Source organism: Penicillium nucicola (assembly GCF_028828085.1).
Source record: "Penicillium nucicola strain IBT 29836 chromosome Unknown utg000003l, whole genome shotgun sequence".
Taxonomy (NCBI): Eukaryota; Fungi; Ascomycota; class Eurotiomycetes; order Eurotiales; family Aspergillaceae; genus Penicillium; species Penicillium nucicola.
This window is the reverse complement of record NW_026643127.1, coordinates 2114303-2130653: the sequence shown is the minus strand read 5'-3', so window position 1 is coordinate 2130653 and position 16351 is coordinate 2114303. Positions and strand designations below refer to the sequence as shown.

At 45.9% G+C, this 16351-nt stretch overlaps 3 protein-coding genes across 3 annotated transcripts; all 3 read right to left on the bottom strand.

Annotated features, from left to right (window-relative positions):
• Positions 1-94: 94 nt before the first annotated feature.
• N7511_004354 (ABC transporter ATP-binding protein) lies at positions 95-4346 on the bottom strand (the record flags this gene model as incomplete). The annotated part of the gene is made up of 9 exons (XM_057126779.1): positions 95-772; positions 826-1013; positions 1069-1184; positions 1249-1778; positions 1839-2014; positions 2070-3247; positions 3305-3961; positions 4018-4205; positions 4257-4346. The coding sequence occupies 9 exons, from the start codon at positions 4344-4346 to the stop codon at positions 95-97; spliced, it is 3801 nt and encodes a 1266-aa protein (XP_056985669.1).
• Positions 4347-5046: 700 nt separating this feature from the next.
• On the bottom strand, positions 5047-5786 carry N7511_004353 (uncharacterized protein; the record flags this gene model as incomplete). The annotated part of the gene is made up of 2 exons (XM_057126778.1): positions 5047-5489; positions 5549-5786. The coding sequence occupies 2 exons, from the start codon at positions 5784-5786 to the stop codon at positions 5047-5049; spliced, it is 681 nt and encodes a 226-aa protein (XP_056985668.1).
• Positions 5787-10557: 4771 nt separating this feature from the next.
• Positions 10558-13294, bottom strand: N7511_004352 (uncharacterized protein; the record flags this gene model as incomplete). The annotated part of the gene is made up of 3 exons (XM_057126777.1): positions 10558-11725; positions 11788-12905; positions 12968-13294. 3 exons carry the CDS (start codon positions 13292-13294, stop codon positions 10558-10560), a joined length of 2613 nt encoding a protein of 870 aa, XP_056985667.1.
• Positions 13295-16351: the final 3057 nt, after the last annotated feature.

Genomic DNA, 16351 nt, shown 5'->3' with positions numbered 1-16351 from the left:
GAGAACGAGATGACAAAAATTCCTCTAACCCAGAAAGCCTCTAAAAGTTGAAATATCATATCTTGCAGGGCACACCCCGAGATATTCAAGACCATCAAGTCCCCAAATTCTGAGCCTCACACATCTTTGGATAAAGCCGTCCCTTGGTCAACAAATGCTCATGAGTCCCGGACTCAGCAATCTTCCCCCCATCAAAAACACAAATAATATCCGCATGCCGGATAGTCGAAAGCCGATGCGCAACAGCAATAGTGATCCTATCGCCGTGCGAAGCAGCCTCGTTCAATGCTTCCTGTACAACCCTCTCAGACTGCGTATCCAACGCACTAGTCGCCTCATCCAAAAGCAGTAACCGCGGGTTACGCAGTAGAGCCCTGGATATCGCGATACGTTGACGCTGACCACCTGACAGCTGTGTACCATTAGCTCCACACGGCGTAGCTAGGCCATCGGGCAGGGAAGAGATGAAGTCCCAAGCGTTAGCGGCCCGACAAGCCGCCTCGATTTCCTCATCTGAGGCTGTGGTGTGGTTGGTGTTTGTCGGTGCCCCCAGTGAGATGTTTTCACGGATTGTTCCTGGGTAGAGCGTTGGCTCTTGCTGCACAAGTGCTACTTGGCTTCGGTAAAGCCATGGGTTCATGTTCGATAGGGCTGTCAAGTCGATGTTTATCTGGCCGGAGACTGGGTCATAGAAGCGTTCCAGCATGCTTATCATTGTGCTTTTTCCGCAGCCGGAGGCGCCGACAAAGGCGACGAATTGACCTTCTTTGATCTGTGCGGTCGGTTAGATTGAGTCAAGAGTTCTTCGCAATGGTGCAGATATACCTGAAGGTTTACGCCCCGAAGTACGCGGGCATTGTGTCTCAATGGGTATGAGAAATGCAAGTTGTCCAGATCGAGGCTCTTCCAGTCTTCAGGTCCGATGTCTTTGTTATCTTCTGTTTCCCGAACTGTTGGTTGAAGGTCTTCTAGCCAGAAGATGTAATTTGCCGCATTGGTTGCTGCTGTCATACCTATTGTCAACCGTGTTAGTATGTATGCTGCTCATAGATGCCGACGATATCTTACTGCTTGAGAGTCCAAAAAGAATAGAGGCTTGCTGGCCTGAGAAGAATACACCCAAAAAGGCGATAAAGAAATTGACCATAGTGATGTCCCCCGTTGAGACAAGTCGACATCCATACCTAATGACACGGGATCTCACCGTCAGCGCTTTGAACCATTCCAAGACGTTTGTCGAAGACTTACCAAAATCCGAGTGCCATAAAGGAGTACTCAACACTTTGAGTAAATGCAAACGGAAGCATTATAAGAAGCAAGGGCTTTGTAGCAGCATTGACGGCCGTGTCAAGCTCTTGAGTGTACCGATCCAGCACAGAATTCTCAATGGCCAAAGAAGACACCGTTCTGATGGAGTTCACTGCTTCCGAAGCAATTGAAGCACTCTTAGAGAATGATTTGGAAATATTGTGGTCCATCGCACCCTCCATTCGGATACGAGCATACCCGGAATATAGCATGGGAGGAAGTCCTCCCAATACAATGACAAGACCGAGCTTCCACGCGTAAGCCAAGGCGAGAATACTGCATGATACAACAGACACGGAGGATATAAGCATCAAACAAACGTTGAATCCCATCAGTTCGAAAATGGCCTGTGGATGAGTCTCCGCTCGGCTGGTTAGAGCGCCGGTAGTGTTTTCGGCGCGGTCGAAGAATTGGAGATCCTGCTTAAGCATGTTGCTGACCATTTGTGTTCTATATTTTTGGCCCAGGGTCTTGGATGAGTTAGTGAGTTGTTTCGGGAATTAGGGATAAGGAGCTAGATGGATTCATACCTGTGCGACGATGTTTGATGTATAACCCATCAGGAAGTACGCCAAAAGAGTGCCGATTGCAAGGACAAGGAACATCAATGCAAAGAAATTCCCTTTTTCTCGCATTTTGTCTCCAGTGAATTCGAATACTTCAATAAATCGAGACATCAGAATCGTTTGACCCGGGAATACAGCGGCTGTGACTAGGTCAGTATCGCTTGAGCTTCAAACCCCGACAAACTTTGAACTCACTTCCTCCTAAACATGAAAGAATCACAAGAAAGTATGTCAACCCGAGTTCGGGGGTGGAGGTGACAATTCGCCAAATTGTATGCAAAAGCCCGACTCTTTCCCAGTTGTCAAAGTCATCTCGGTTACTATTCTTCTCCACAGCTAATCTCGTCGATGTAGAGTACCGACTGAGTGTACCAGTGAGATCCAAGCGATTGTCCTCGGTCTTTGGTTGCTCATCATCTGTATCGTCATCGGAGGCTTCCGTATCTACAGAGAGATCTTGGGCATGAACAAGGCGTGCATAAGCACCATCCTTCTCTAACAATGACGCATGAGTGCCCTGTTCCAGAATACAGCCCTTGTCCATAACCACAATATTATCAGAATCTCTGATAGTGGCTAATTTATGAGCAATGGTGATAGTTGTGCGTCCCTGAGATACGTTGTTCAAAGCTTCTTGAACAACCTCCTCGGAGTGAGGATCTAGCGCACTAGTTGCCTCATCAAGTAGAAGAATTCGTGGTTCAGAGACAATACTTCGAGCAATTGCAACTCGCTGCTTCTGACCACCCGATAGCAACCCGCCTCTCTCCCCAATGACAGTATCGTAGCCGTTTGGAAGTTCCATGATAAAATCATGAGCGAATGCAATCCGAGCAGCCTCTTGAATGCGTAGGGTTTTCTTTTCTTGGGGTTCTTGGTCCCACGGGGTATCGACAAGACCGTTTGCGATGTTATCAGCAACGGTGCCAGCAAATAGGATCGGCTCTTGCTGGACAAGTCTGACATTTTGTCGAAGCCATTTGAGATTCAACAACTCGATTGGCCGGCCATCAAGCTTCACCTTTCCTACTGAAGGGTTGTACCATCTTTCGAGAAGTCCAATAATTGTGCTTTTTCCAGAACCGCTTGCCCCTACCAGTGCTGTTGTTTTACCAGCGGGGATATGAAGCGAGAATTCCTTCAAAACTTGAGCGTCAGGACGGGTCGGATACGCAAAGGAAACCTCTTCAAAGTCAAGAGACCCGGTGGTCGTTGTTGGCTTTTCTCCCGACTCGTCGAATGGATCTATGGCCGAGGGACGGTCCATGATTTGAAATAGCTCTGATGCTGCGGATGCAGCACGCGTAAATTCCATGAAATATGGTGCAACGGAAGTCACGCTGGTAGCTGCTACGATGACAGACATAAGAACACTGCGATGAAACTGTTAGGGTTACGCCATATATAAAAAGCGAGATAGCTTTACTCACATGAAAATGTCACCTTCGTCTTTCACCTCCCCACTGGCTACCATCCCAACACCCTGCCAGAAGCAGAGACCGTACCCGGCAAAGATGACTGAGTATTCTGCGGAAAACAAGAAGCCAAGGAGGGCACTCTTCTTGTTTCCGAATGCTCTCGCCGCGTTTAGATACTTCCCGTATTCATTCACTAGACGAGATCGAAGCCCAAAGGCATGAACAGTTCGCGAACTCGACAAGAGGCTCTCCGCAAAAGCTCCAGCCTGAGCCTGAATCCTAAGAATTTTCGTCTCCAGTGAAGCATCAATGGTTGCCGTGATACCCATCACAAGAACGATAGCTGGGGCAATGCAGCAGCAAATGAGTGTCAACTTCCAGTAAGTGACAAATGCCAATACAAAAGCAGAGATGAAACACGAGAACCCCTGGATGACAAGGCCCAGTTTCTCGGAAATTCCAGCCTGAATTCGTTTCCCATTTGAGGCCGCTTGCATAGCAATAGATCCACTGCTGCCTTTATCAAAGAATGATATATCCTGGCTGAGTCCTGCTTTCAAGTACAGCCGGCGGATGTTTCGTGTGATACGGTATGCAGCAAGTGTGAATAGCGTGCTGTATCCGTATGTGAGAAAAAAGCGAGCGAGCCCAATAATAAAGAAATACAGGCTGTTTTTAGATTAGATCCGTTCTGTGATTTGATTTTCAGTTTGTTTGATACATACCTCAGCGATGCAGCGCTGCTTCGAAAGGTAGCAGCATCAGTGTGGCCGTTGCTATAGTTGAGAATGAGTGTGATAAACTGTCCAAATACCAAGTTGACCAGAGCCATTCCAACGCCAGATCCAAGTGCGCAGGCTGTGGCGCATACCTGCATGGTATACTCTGTAGAGGAGCCATAACGAAAGATTCTCTACTGAACATTAGACACCGAATCGCAACAATGACTTAGGAACAAACAAACCACATAACCACTGAAGGCTCCTTCTGCTTCTGCCTCCCATTTAAGCTCTTCTTTTAGCGAAATATTATCTTTCTCAGACTCTTGACCCATGATTGCAACGGGTTGGTGTCAAGGTGAAGCCAGGTTGGATGAAATATCTTTGAGTTACCCCTTGCTTGGAACAGAAGGAACACAATGATATATGGCCGCTTTCTGAAAAGATCAAGATCTCCATTTCGCGCTATTGGACCAACACGCATAACTCTTGGTATTGCCTAGACCGCGTTGAAGCAGCTATTTCATAGGAGAATGCCAGCATTGAGACGGGACCCGCGGGACCCGAGCGGGACCCTCGGGCAGCGAGCAATGCTTCTGTCATTTCCAAGCTATCCAAATTATTCATGCAATGAAGATCGAGCATTCCAGTTGAACCAAGAATAAAGCTATCTTCCATCTCTGTCTTTCATAACTTTCCCATATGATCCAGAGAAAATGGCAGCCTTGTATGATGCCTGGGTTTTCAGGCATATATATGACCTCAATATTGTTCTTATCTCAATACTATTGTAGTCAGTATCATACCCGTTCTCTGGGTCTGGTCATTGCCAATAAAAATTGATATGATATGTGTACAGCACGCTATTTTGTATCAAGACCACTTGAATTGGAGGTGGAGCCCCTAGGAGTATCTAGATCTGAGACTAGCTTTCTCAATTGAGCCTCATACGTCAGGATCTCCTGTTGCCCCCGATACTCTGTCCTATGTGTATGGACATGGACAATGTATATTAAAAACAAAAGACAAACTCTATCATGAACTCATATGACCGGGTAACTCTGCCACAACCTGTTTCCCGCCTATTTCAGTAGGCTGTTGCCCCTTTGGATCGGAAGTCGGAAGTTCCGGCACATAATTCTGCTGCGTCGTATGTTCGCTGAAGCTCTGTGTTTCTGGCGGGGCCATGTATGATCCAGACTGGGGCTGAGCACGGCGACGTCTTATACAGAACCACACGATACCAGCCATCACACCCAATGCTGTGACCCCGACTCCGACTCCAATACCAATTCCAATCTTAGCTCCTGAGCTTAGTCCTGAGTTTGAGGTTGTGGAAGGAGACGAGGACGGAGAAGAGGAAGAGGAAGGGGATGGGGAAGTTGATGTCAATGTGAAGAGTGATTGCGAGAGGGAGACTGTCTCGTCCTTGGTCGCATTGGGTTTGCTGTCGCACGCTGATCCCATCGCTCCCAAGACTAAACAAATGCCACGTCAGTTGTGGTCTTCCATAAAGTCAGGAGAAAAGAAGACTCACAGTTGCCCAATACTTTGGTGTTATCCTGCTTCTCCAGACAACTCGCACAACCACCCTGATACTGGACCAGAGACGCATCATCTGTCTGACAGTATTGGTACTGAGGCGCCCATTTCCCACCTCCCTTCCCCCACAATGTATTCAAATTCTTCTCCAGGGGATTGCAGCTGCTATTGCACGCCGACAGGGCGGGGTTGGTCTGGTGAGTGAAGATGCAGGTTTGAAGGGTATATTTCATGTTGACTAAATATGCAAAGTAAGCATTTCACTCGTCCACGGGTTTATTGACCATCTCGACGCGAAACCACAAAAAAAGAATCCTTACACAAGAACGAATAGACATCGTTGTCTACCGGGCTTTCATAAGCGGTGCTGTTCTGAAGACACAGTAAACAGTCTTTCATATAGACAGGATAATGTCTGACAAGTCTTGGCTTTCCCTTTCCGTTTTAGTGCTCACCCCTTGCCGCTTTTTGCTCACTGAGTAGAACTGAGCACGCCCTGAGTATCACCTGATCGTTATGTAAGCCGGATGCCACGCTCAGTGAGCAATCCGATCACGCTCACTGAGCGTGACCTGAGCGCTCTGATTTGCTCACTGAGCTGAGCGATCCCACTCACTGAGCATGACCTGAGCGCTCTGATTTGCTCACTGAGCAGGACCTGAGCAGAGCGTGGGAGCAGCTAAGTCAGCAGCTTACCTCAATAAAATGCACCACGCTAACCTCATCCAAACGTAGTTGGTCAGCACAACTCTTGACCGTTGTCCCCTCAACGAAAGGCTGGCGTCATCAATTTGGTGGTCAATCCTGGTTGTTCCACCTCCAGCTGGGAGGCGAAGCCTGTCGTAAGACCACTTTCGTTGGTTCTACCATTTTGCGGCTATTCCACTATTCAACTCGCCGCGTCTCGCATCTATGCCGTCTCAACACAGTCGAGGAAAATATCCAACCCTCAATTTTTGATCAATATCTAGCATCTCAAAATAGTCCAACTGGATAGCTTGCCAAACCCAATGTAGTTTTTGATTTCTTTTTCTTTTTCTTTTCCTTTTTTTAATTATTTTGCGCGTAAATAACAACGAATTATCGCTCTTGCTGCCTGCGCTTGCTCCTAGGAATACGACTTCAACTCTGACGATCCGACGTCCACGAAAATAGTCTAAACTCATCGATCATGACTATTGGATTATCTAGCCGCCCGTGAAGTAAATTGTGGCCCCTCATTTGCCCAACATGCTCTAACTAGCTATCAGAAAATACCTCGTCCTCCGAAGTCTGATATGACTTCCTAGGAGCTCTCAGACTTTCGTGCCACCGATGTGATTGGCGAGACAGAAATAGATCCTAGGAGCTTAAGTGCTGGTACCCCATTCGCGAAAACTGTTACCTCTAATGCTGAGAGTCAAAGTATATAAAGAAATATCGATCCCTCCTCAAAGCCTTGTAAATTCTGCTCATAAGTTTAGCAACTGTCAGTAAACCAGGTCTGTCTCTATTCAACCCCACAACCAGAGTAAAAGCCTAACTATTATGCAGACTGTGTGATGCCACAAAGAAAACCGACAGCCTGATCGATATCCAATATTTCATATCCGATGAGAGTTGAAAGCAGTTCCCTGCATACTGTATGCCCAAGCTCTGAGTTCGTTATATATGGTCAAGACCTAGATTGGAAGATTCACGTAACTTTCACTCTTGTACCTGGGGAGCATGTGAATTTGCAGGGTGCCTGTGGCTGACTGAATTTAGGAGTATAGAATCCACTGAGGTCTGGGAAAGAACAGATCTTGGTTTGATTCCTTGGTCTGATCACAGCATTGAAAACCCATTTTACTTACGCATGCTCATTTTGTCAGTTAGCCCGACGCAAATAGTATATCGGCTATGGCGTGCTTCCCCAGATTGAGTTGGGCCAACGATAGCCCCTCCCGCACTAGTGAGCTTGATCCATGATGCCCATTCTTCTCAATCTTGCCAGATATCGACATAAGACCGATGGCAGTGAGACAACTGAACATTTCGCAAAATTGACCTAAACTGATACGTATTTAGATGAGATTCATATCGGAAACTCAGAAGGCCCCAGGTGGAGTATTACACCTGAAAGAGAAAGTCTGAAGATGCCACGAATACGCATGAAAATGAGCACGTGTCTGATCTGACTCGGCCATGCTACGATAATCAGCCTCGCTTGCCAGTCTTCAGTCTGTAGCATTCTGCTTTGACTTCGAGGCATACTTTTGCCTCTGGACCTTACATGTTCGGCCATGCTAATTCCGGTAGTAGGACTTAAAAGTTTTCAGTCGAATCATGATATTCGAGAGAACAGGAAGAGCTAATCTATTGGAGCGAAGACGCGCATCTTGCAAAGCTAACGTCAACTGAATAGCTTTCTACACTAAATTATTATGCGTACAAAGTGATCCTCAATCTCTTCACGAAAATCCACTCCATTGGGTCTCCGCTTTCGCTGCCATGAAGCGCACCTGATAATTTCAACAAAAGTCGACACCGAAACTCTCTGGCGATTTCAACCTGTTCGTACTTGGCAACCAAAAGGTTGTATTCTACTTAATGCCCTCGGCGTTTCAGCTTCAAATTGCAGATTTGGATTACAGTTTTTGCTTATCTTATTATACTGTCTATGTTTGCCAGGCCGGTGCTTTTGGATTACATGTGACAGGCTTCGAATGTTGTGGCTTGAGGCTCCTGCAGACTAGGACCCAAGCCATATCGTCGAAATTAATTTTGCACTATCCATATGAATGAACGAGCTTGAAAACCAGTTGGACTTCAACTTGTATCCCCTTACGGTGGATATATGGACAAGGCCTGACAACCTACTCCCATATACTTGGATTATCTCTGAAACACATTGAATCCTAGAAAATCAATCTTCGAAGAAAGTGCTATTACGCCTCGAGACTCGATTGATAATAAGCGGGCCATTTCGGTCATCAGCTTGATAGGTGATGTTCTGGGCCCGTATTAGATACAACCGCTTGTTATTTACAGATGTAAAGTAATTACAAATGCTTTTGTCCGGCCTGCACAGCCACCGCTTTAATACAGATAAGCCACAATACTTGGAGCACCTGTAATCTGGGAGTTACATGAAACAGGTAGGATCCTATATGATACCATTATTGTATGGTGCCGTTGCGGCTTACATTCCTTTCGGCCTACCACACCGACTATGTATTACTTACCCATGGAAAGGCCATTTAATAAATATTGACTCATGAAACTGTCCTGATGAACCTTGCTTCCGAGGCATTTTCAGGCTTTTTAGATATGAATGTCCTACCTGAGTGTTCGTCCAGAGTAAATTTAGGAATAAAGGCGTTTTTGTACCCATATCGTGAGGCTGTCTCATCGTATTGGCGTTGAAGCCCTTTTGGATGATACACCAATAGAGACTAGAGGGCAGACGTCTCGTATTCCCGGAAGACAGCTCTGGGACATATACCACCATTCCAATGAGGGTAGACCACGAATGTCTGACCCACATGGATGCTTCAAATAAGTGCCTCTTAGATATCTACTCAACAATGATCGTCCTTCAAAAATAAATTTGGTAGTCAGGGAGGGGATGTAATAGAATGGAAAAAGCAGCTACTTGCATTTACTGTTGATTATCATAATCAGCTTCCTCCACTTCCATCTAATTGCAATATGTGGATTGCATATCAATACAGTACAATCCGACGCTGAAGATGTCGTACGAATGAATTTCTAAAAGAATACGTGGGTTCTATAAGCGGATGCGAAAACCATTGGGAAATGATAGAGGGAGAGGTACCAACTACTTTGAAATCGTGAATATCCATGACCTTCCACTTTATCTCAAACATCATAACAGTAGCTGTTAGTAATTGTTCAATGGCTGGGCCCCACCAGATGCCACCTGCCCCGCAAATTGTGTTTATTGACGGCCCTTTCTTATCAATGTGAACAGATCATTGAAGGCATCGCTTCTGGTAGTTTGGGTATGACGAGTTCAAAAAATGTGCGATTTTTTACGCATTATTTAGATCCTTCATGATTAAAATTTGTAATGTTCAGCTAGAATAAGCTGGTCATAACTTAAAAGTTTAAACTAGTTGAGAGAACTGAATAATATTAATGAACAGGCAATTAAAATGAGGGCAGGGAGAGTGGGGTGTAGATTCGATGAAATGAACCATCTGCTTAGCTGAGGTTTGAAGTAAACAGTTGTTTGTAGTTACGCGTTTTACACACTCACAATTTTTCAAGATCTCTCTCATTATGACCAAATAAACCAGATTGTGAAGCTAGATCGGTTGAACAGCTTTAAAAAATAATTGTTTGTATAGAAATTAGTTGCCAAGGTTGCCTAACCCGTCGACCCATCTCTCGCTCAGGCAATCCGGTTGATAACCTCAATTTAATCACCGGTCCCAGCAGTTTCGGTCCGCAAATCTTGTTTCCCTGCCCTCCAGCCGTATTTAAATGTTCTATCAAGGATGTTGCTAAGATATGCGCAAACTTGGGGTACCCGTGGATGCAGGAAGCTTCGAGGATAGTCGGCTCCCGATCCGAAATTCAATGTCATACTCGACAGAATTGCTACTGTATTGTTGGATCACATGGCTGCTTTGTGAGAAAAAGACCGAGGCCCTCAATCTTTAATCTCTTCCAACCAGATCCTCACTTTTTAATACCTCGCTATTTTTCCGATTTATAGGTTATGGCGAATTTGAAGCCTTCACGGTATCGTAGTTACAGACGTGTGAATTGAAAAAGCGGTCGCACAAAGGATTAGGTCCTCGTTCAAAGATCTTCATCATGTTGATTAATTGGCCTCGTCAATACATCATAGCTGCTCAGAAATGGGTGCGTGTTAAATCCACGCGATTCTCCGGTTTTGGCAAAGACATCAAGAACTCGAAGCTTACATACTATGGAACAAACATTTAGTGCTCTTTCAGCGTTTTGTATATGTAGCCAGTGTTATGTATGTGGAATTGTGTACAGCTGATCCCCTTAAATGCCCTTCAACTTGTCTTGGCCTTCAAGTATCTTTGCCTCGCCATTTTGCTTTCTCCACATACGGGCATAAAGGCCTTCCATACTCACAAGTTCCTCGTGGGTGCCGCTCTCGGCCACCTGGCCACCGCTTAGAACTAGGATGAGTTCTGCCGACGTGATGGTGCTTAGCCGATGGGCAATGATGAGCGTGGTTCGGCCGTTGGAGAGAGTAGCTAGGGACTTCTGGATATGCTCTTCTGTTTTAGTGTCGAGTGCAGACGTAGCCTCGTCCAGCAGTATGATTTTAGAGTTCTTCAGGATAGCTCGAGCGATTGCCACACGTTGCTTCTCACCGCCGCTGAGGCGCAGCCCACGCTCTCCAACTTTGGTGCTATAGCCATCTGGGAAACCCTTGATCTTGTCATGAATGCCGGCCTTGGAACAAGCCCTGTGCACATCTTCATCACTCGCGTCCTTGTTGGCGTACTTTAGATTGTACATCAAAGTTTCGTTGAAAAGCGTTGTATCTTGCGGAACCACACCGATATTTTGACGAAGGGAATCAATCGTGATATCTTGGACGTCATGTCCGTCGACGAGAATTTTGCCATTTTCAGGATTGTAGGATCGGAAGAGGAGACGGAGAATAGTAGATTTGCCCCCACCAGACTCTCCCACCAAAGCTGTTGTCGTTCCTGGTTGACAAGTGAACGTGAGTCCAGTCAACACAGGATTCCGCGCATCATATGAGAAACTAACATTCCGGAACTCAATCTTTCCCTGGCAAGTGGCCAGGGGGGAAACGCAATGGCTGTCAGTGACTGTTGGCTGCTCTTTAAAAAGCTCCAACATACGCTCGGCATTGATCAAAGACGACTGTATAGAGACATAGAAGGCCCCAAAGAAGCTCAGGGGACCTTGTAACTGGGCCATGTACATCAACAGGGTAACAAACCGACCCACGGGTTGCTGGAGAGAAGAGACTTGATACACAGCGATGAAGCACGTGACCAGTAAACAGGCCAACAAGACAGTGTTTTGACTGACGTTTAACAGGGTTCCACAGAAGAATGTGTAGTACTCCGCATTCTGGTAGTTGCAGATAGCGCGACGGTATCGGTCAAACTCATGTCGTTCAGCATTGAAGTATTTCACCGTTTCGTAGGACACCAACGAATCATTTCTGTGTGTGCATACATATCAGCCTTCTTGTAACTCGGATCGTTGGTATTTGCCTCAACTTACTTGATCGCATCCTCATATCTCGAAGCATCGACCATCGTTCTTCTGGTCTTCGCATTCCTCTGAGCGATGCGAATGGTAACATAAACATAAACAAATGCCGAGATTCCAACAACGAGGGCATAGTAAACGTCAAACGCAACTAGGAAGTACCCAATTGCGATGAACAAATCAGCTAGTGTTGGAAGGAATTGAAATGTTATTTGTTCCAGAAATGAATTGATTGATTTGCCTTTGTTCAGAGCTGATAAAAGCTCGCCCGTCTGTTTTTCGAGGTGGAAATCCAAGCTGAGACTGTGAACATGCTCGAAGCCAGCTGTAGAGAGGCGCAGGTAGGAATACTGGCTTATGGGGATCCAGAGACCAGAGCGCAAAGACCCCAGGTTTTCATGCAGCCAGCGGTAAAAAACATACATGGAGATCTCAAACCACGGTGGTTGAAAGCCATTTCCATCTTGTTGATTTGCCAAAGATGTAGTAATAGTCCCAATCTGGATGGGTATCCACACATTGAGAACTCGCTGGAGAATCACCAGAAGGAAACAAATCACCGCTACAGCCTGTAGACGGGGGAATTCGGAGGGCCACATGTAGGGAAAAAACCGCGAGAAGCCACTGAGATACTCCACATAGCTCCTAGATGGCAATACTTCTGGTCGCGCCCAGGAATTCTGTGATTTGGGCTCCGCGGGTCTCGCAGTTCCACTTGTTGAACCATAGACGGGGCCATTAACAAGACCACTATTTTTGTGCGGAGGGCTCAGCAGTCTGGTTGTCTCAGCCACGTTCTCTGAGTTTCCATCATGGCCTATGAGAGCACCGGACTTGGTAAAGTAGAGTAGAACAAGAGAGACTAGAATCAATATACGGAAACCGTTGGGGACAACTTCCATGCACTCCCAAAAGGTGATCCCTTGGCGCATCGCGCCTCCGTTGGGGTTTCCGACTACTGGCTCATAGTGGTCTGAGGTATAAATCGAGAGGGATGTGATAAGAATTATGAGCTCGGTAGGAATGGCGAAGGACCAACACGTGAGTTGAGAGGCCGTCGGGGAAGGGGTGGTATCGAGTATGCTGACAAGAATAACTGCATAGGCAAAAATAGAGCCAACAATATAAATCTGGGGTTATTAGGACATCACACATGAAAAATTATTGTTCAACGGAGCACACAGAGACGCACCACTACAGACTGCCCGCGCCACCAATACTCGGAACGGGCCATTAAAACATGGGTGGTATAGATCATCGCATTCGCAAAGAATGTCACAAGCACACCGGCTGAGAGCCAGCTAAAGCAGTGTTTGGTGGTGCGGGAGAAGGGCTGAATGTAACCGGAAGCCATCGGGTTCTGGGCCCGCCTGGAAAGCCGGCCACAATTGTTCTGCGAGACTTTTTGCTCGATGTTGCTCGTGACGAACACTTTGATCACGCAAACTGCGACGAACAACAACAGGAGGAAAATTGGGTAGCATGTGAGAAGATACTCCAACAGCGTTAGGGGATTCATAATGGCGGTTCGTTCAATAATGGAATCCGGACTTCTCATGCGATTGTCTTGGGCCATTTATGGCGGATTTGTGAATACCAACGATGACAACGGGGTCAATAATGAGGACTATTATAGATTTCGATGAGTGGTTAGTAAACCGATAGTTCCGATATGTCAAAGAGAAAGATAACACGAGATATGTGAGATAATACCTATGTACTGTTTTCTCGGTGGAGGACGCGGAAAACTTCAAGTATCAGACTTGTAGATGAGTATCGAAGTATGGAAATGCAATTTATATCGATGACCTGAACTGATCCCATCATCTTGTCATTAGTGTACACGTCTCAAACAGGGGGCGAAATAGGTCCATTATTCAGAGGCTGAGAGCCCGTAATCTCCATACCGCGTCCCCATACCACGCTAGAGTTTACAAGACGCCTCTAGACCTCTGTTCCAGCTGCAGGCCTGCATACGTGGAGCCAAAAGCTGTACTCATAGGTCATGTTCCATGTTTTCCCGGGTGCGGTGCCTCTTTGATCGACCACCGCACACCATGGGGACTTCTAACGCCTGTTTTTATTAGGAACAAGGTGCTAGGATTGACTACTTGTACTCAGATTCACAATAGTGACCTTGTTCATCATTTGCCTGGCACCTGGTCTTTGATACTACGCAACTAGAGATTGTTGCAAAGAAGCTTGGAGAACATGAAGTATTCCTTCTGAACAGATATACCCGATGAGACGCGTTCATTTTCCAAAGGCTTTCTCCACTCATGACGAGAGCCAATTCCGCAAAATTATGTTAGTCCAGCAGTCGGTGAAGGTGCATGCAAGGCCGAGATTTGGTCAAAGGGGATTCTGGCTCCAAATTGCGGAATTTGGGACCGTCACGTTTCTACCACGCTTAGGGATCCGTATCCCAGCAAACAGTGCATTAGAATTATAGTTTCTGGCCCTTCAAAGGAGACCGTAGTCTCTTTTCTTGCTTATTGCCCATAATGGGACATATTGAAGTAGATTAATTTGTTTGGCCCAAATTCATGTTAAAACAAGGCAAAGTTCGGCAGCTGACAATGCCTTGCCGCACATCTGGATCTTGCTTCTGCGCCGTATGGTGTAGGGAAAGGGGATCGGCCGCACATCCCCTCCCTTGTAAGAAATTTGCACAGCCAATTTTATGATTCTTCGGGGACTAAATACCATTGTAAATTACCACTAATACATTCAAGAATTTCGCTGTCACATTCGTAGCTTGATTCTCATGACCCTGTGCGATTTTATAAAAAGGTGAAGAGCGGTTCTGGCCAGGCGATGTGATAGCTCATGGATGATATCGGCAACAGGAGCAAGAAATATCAGTTCTCATAATGAACTGTGAGTCATTTTAATTGTTCGCAATGTGTTTTACCTAAATCCGCCAAGATACCTCGTACCTAATGGGGCTTAAAGGGCCGAATTCCCAACCTTTTGTCAATCCAGCTTCAAGATTCCCTCCCACAGATTACTTTAACGTAAATCGAGTTGTCAAGCCTTGTTTCTTTGCCTCACACTAAATGGGTTGGCGGATAATTTTAATACTGATGATTTAGCGGCTTAAGTCATTGACCGTGCCGTTCATAAACATGGCCAACGGGATTTTTCGTCTCGTCGGCCCATACGGGACCTGTAAAGTTCCAAACATTCCTCAAAAGTTTAATGTTCCAGAGGTGTTGTTTCTTGAAATCTTTGAAAGGCAGATGGATGGCCCGGGAGACATTGATCGAGTACTGGCTTCATTGCTCAAATTCACCTCCTCGTTTCAGCCAACCCGAAAGGTGTATCGTTTGCGGCAGAGGATTTGGCATCGAGTTGGAATCAAAGAGCATCAAAGTTTTATTTGGACCGTTGGCAAGTTTACTGCACTGCGGGCTCTGCTGCTCGCGGGAGACTCTAAAAACCATTTTGAGCCGACAGTTGCAATGTTCCGAAGGAAGGTGCCTTGTCCAAGTTGGCGAAAGTATTGGCACTCTTTGCGAAAATTTTTGCATGATGAGGTATGACCGGGTTTGATCGGTGGAGAATTGATGTAATTTCTGGGTAGGCCATTGCCTTGATGTATCTGAATCAGACAAATTGGCTACGCTAGATGGTATTTGGTCACATTACTCTGCATCGTCACTGTTTTCTATTGTAATTCAAGCATCAATCCCGGCCTCCACAATCAGATTCACATAGCAATTTCTTTTCCTGGTGTAAAAGAAAAGAAACAATGAGGCTATGGAATATCGGCGATTTTGAAGGCTGTCATACTGTAAAACGAATTGTACTTCTCTGGGTCCACCTTCTGTTACGCCGAATAAATACTATGCTAGCTCCACGGTGATGGGTCTCAAGAAGCTTGAACTAATGATTGTGCACAACTTTGACCATTGTTTTTCCCTTAAGAAAAAAAGTAGTGATGACTTGGGCGGAAACAATATATGAACCATGAACTATGGGGATATTGAGCCGACTATTCGGTCTCCCTTTGGGTCCCGAAATGGAACGGAGGCTGTACAGAGTAACAGAGACGAGGTAATAAAAGTGTGAAGTGCAGTGGAATAAAGAGAGTTGTAGTGCCAGTAAGCATGTATGCAAACTGTGTGCAGTTGCTGCGAGGGCCGAGCTAAGAACAGGAGAAGCTAACTGGGAATCGATACATATACCGGATCAAAGGGCCAAGCGAGACTAGGAGCCCAAATTGAATTTATGTTCTTGATCGATGGTGTGGACATCCTTTTATGCGAGACTTCATATTATTTGTCTTCAGGTAGCATATTCCTAACATTACAGCCTGAACAGAACTGGTAGCACCTTAGGGCTCACTAGATCCGAAGAATCAAGTCCACATCCACGGCTCGGAGTCACTCCATTCCTTGGTCGAATACCTAGCTATTCAAATGCATCCCCATAGGCTTCTGTCATTTGGGACAAGTAACCTTCTCCCTGAACTTTGCCACTGCTGGTTCAAAGTGGTTTCTGGTAGCTTCCGTCATTAGAAGATTTTCCAATGCGTCAAGTCTGCCAGGAGCCCATATAAAATTTTGATGCT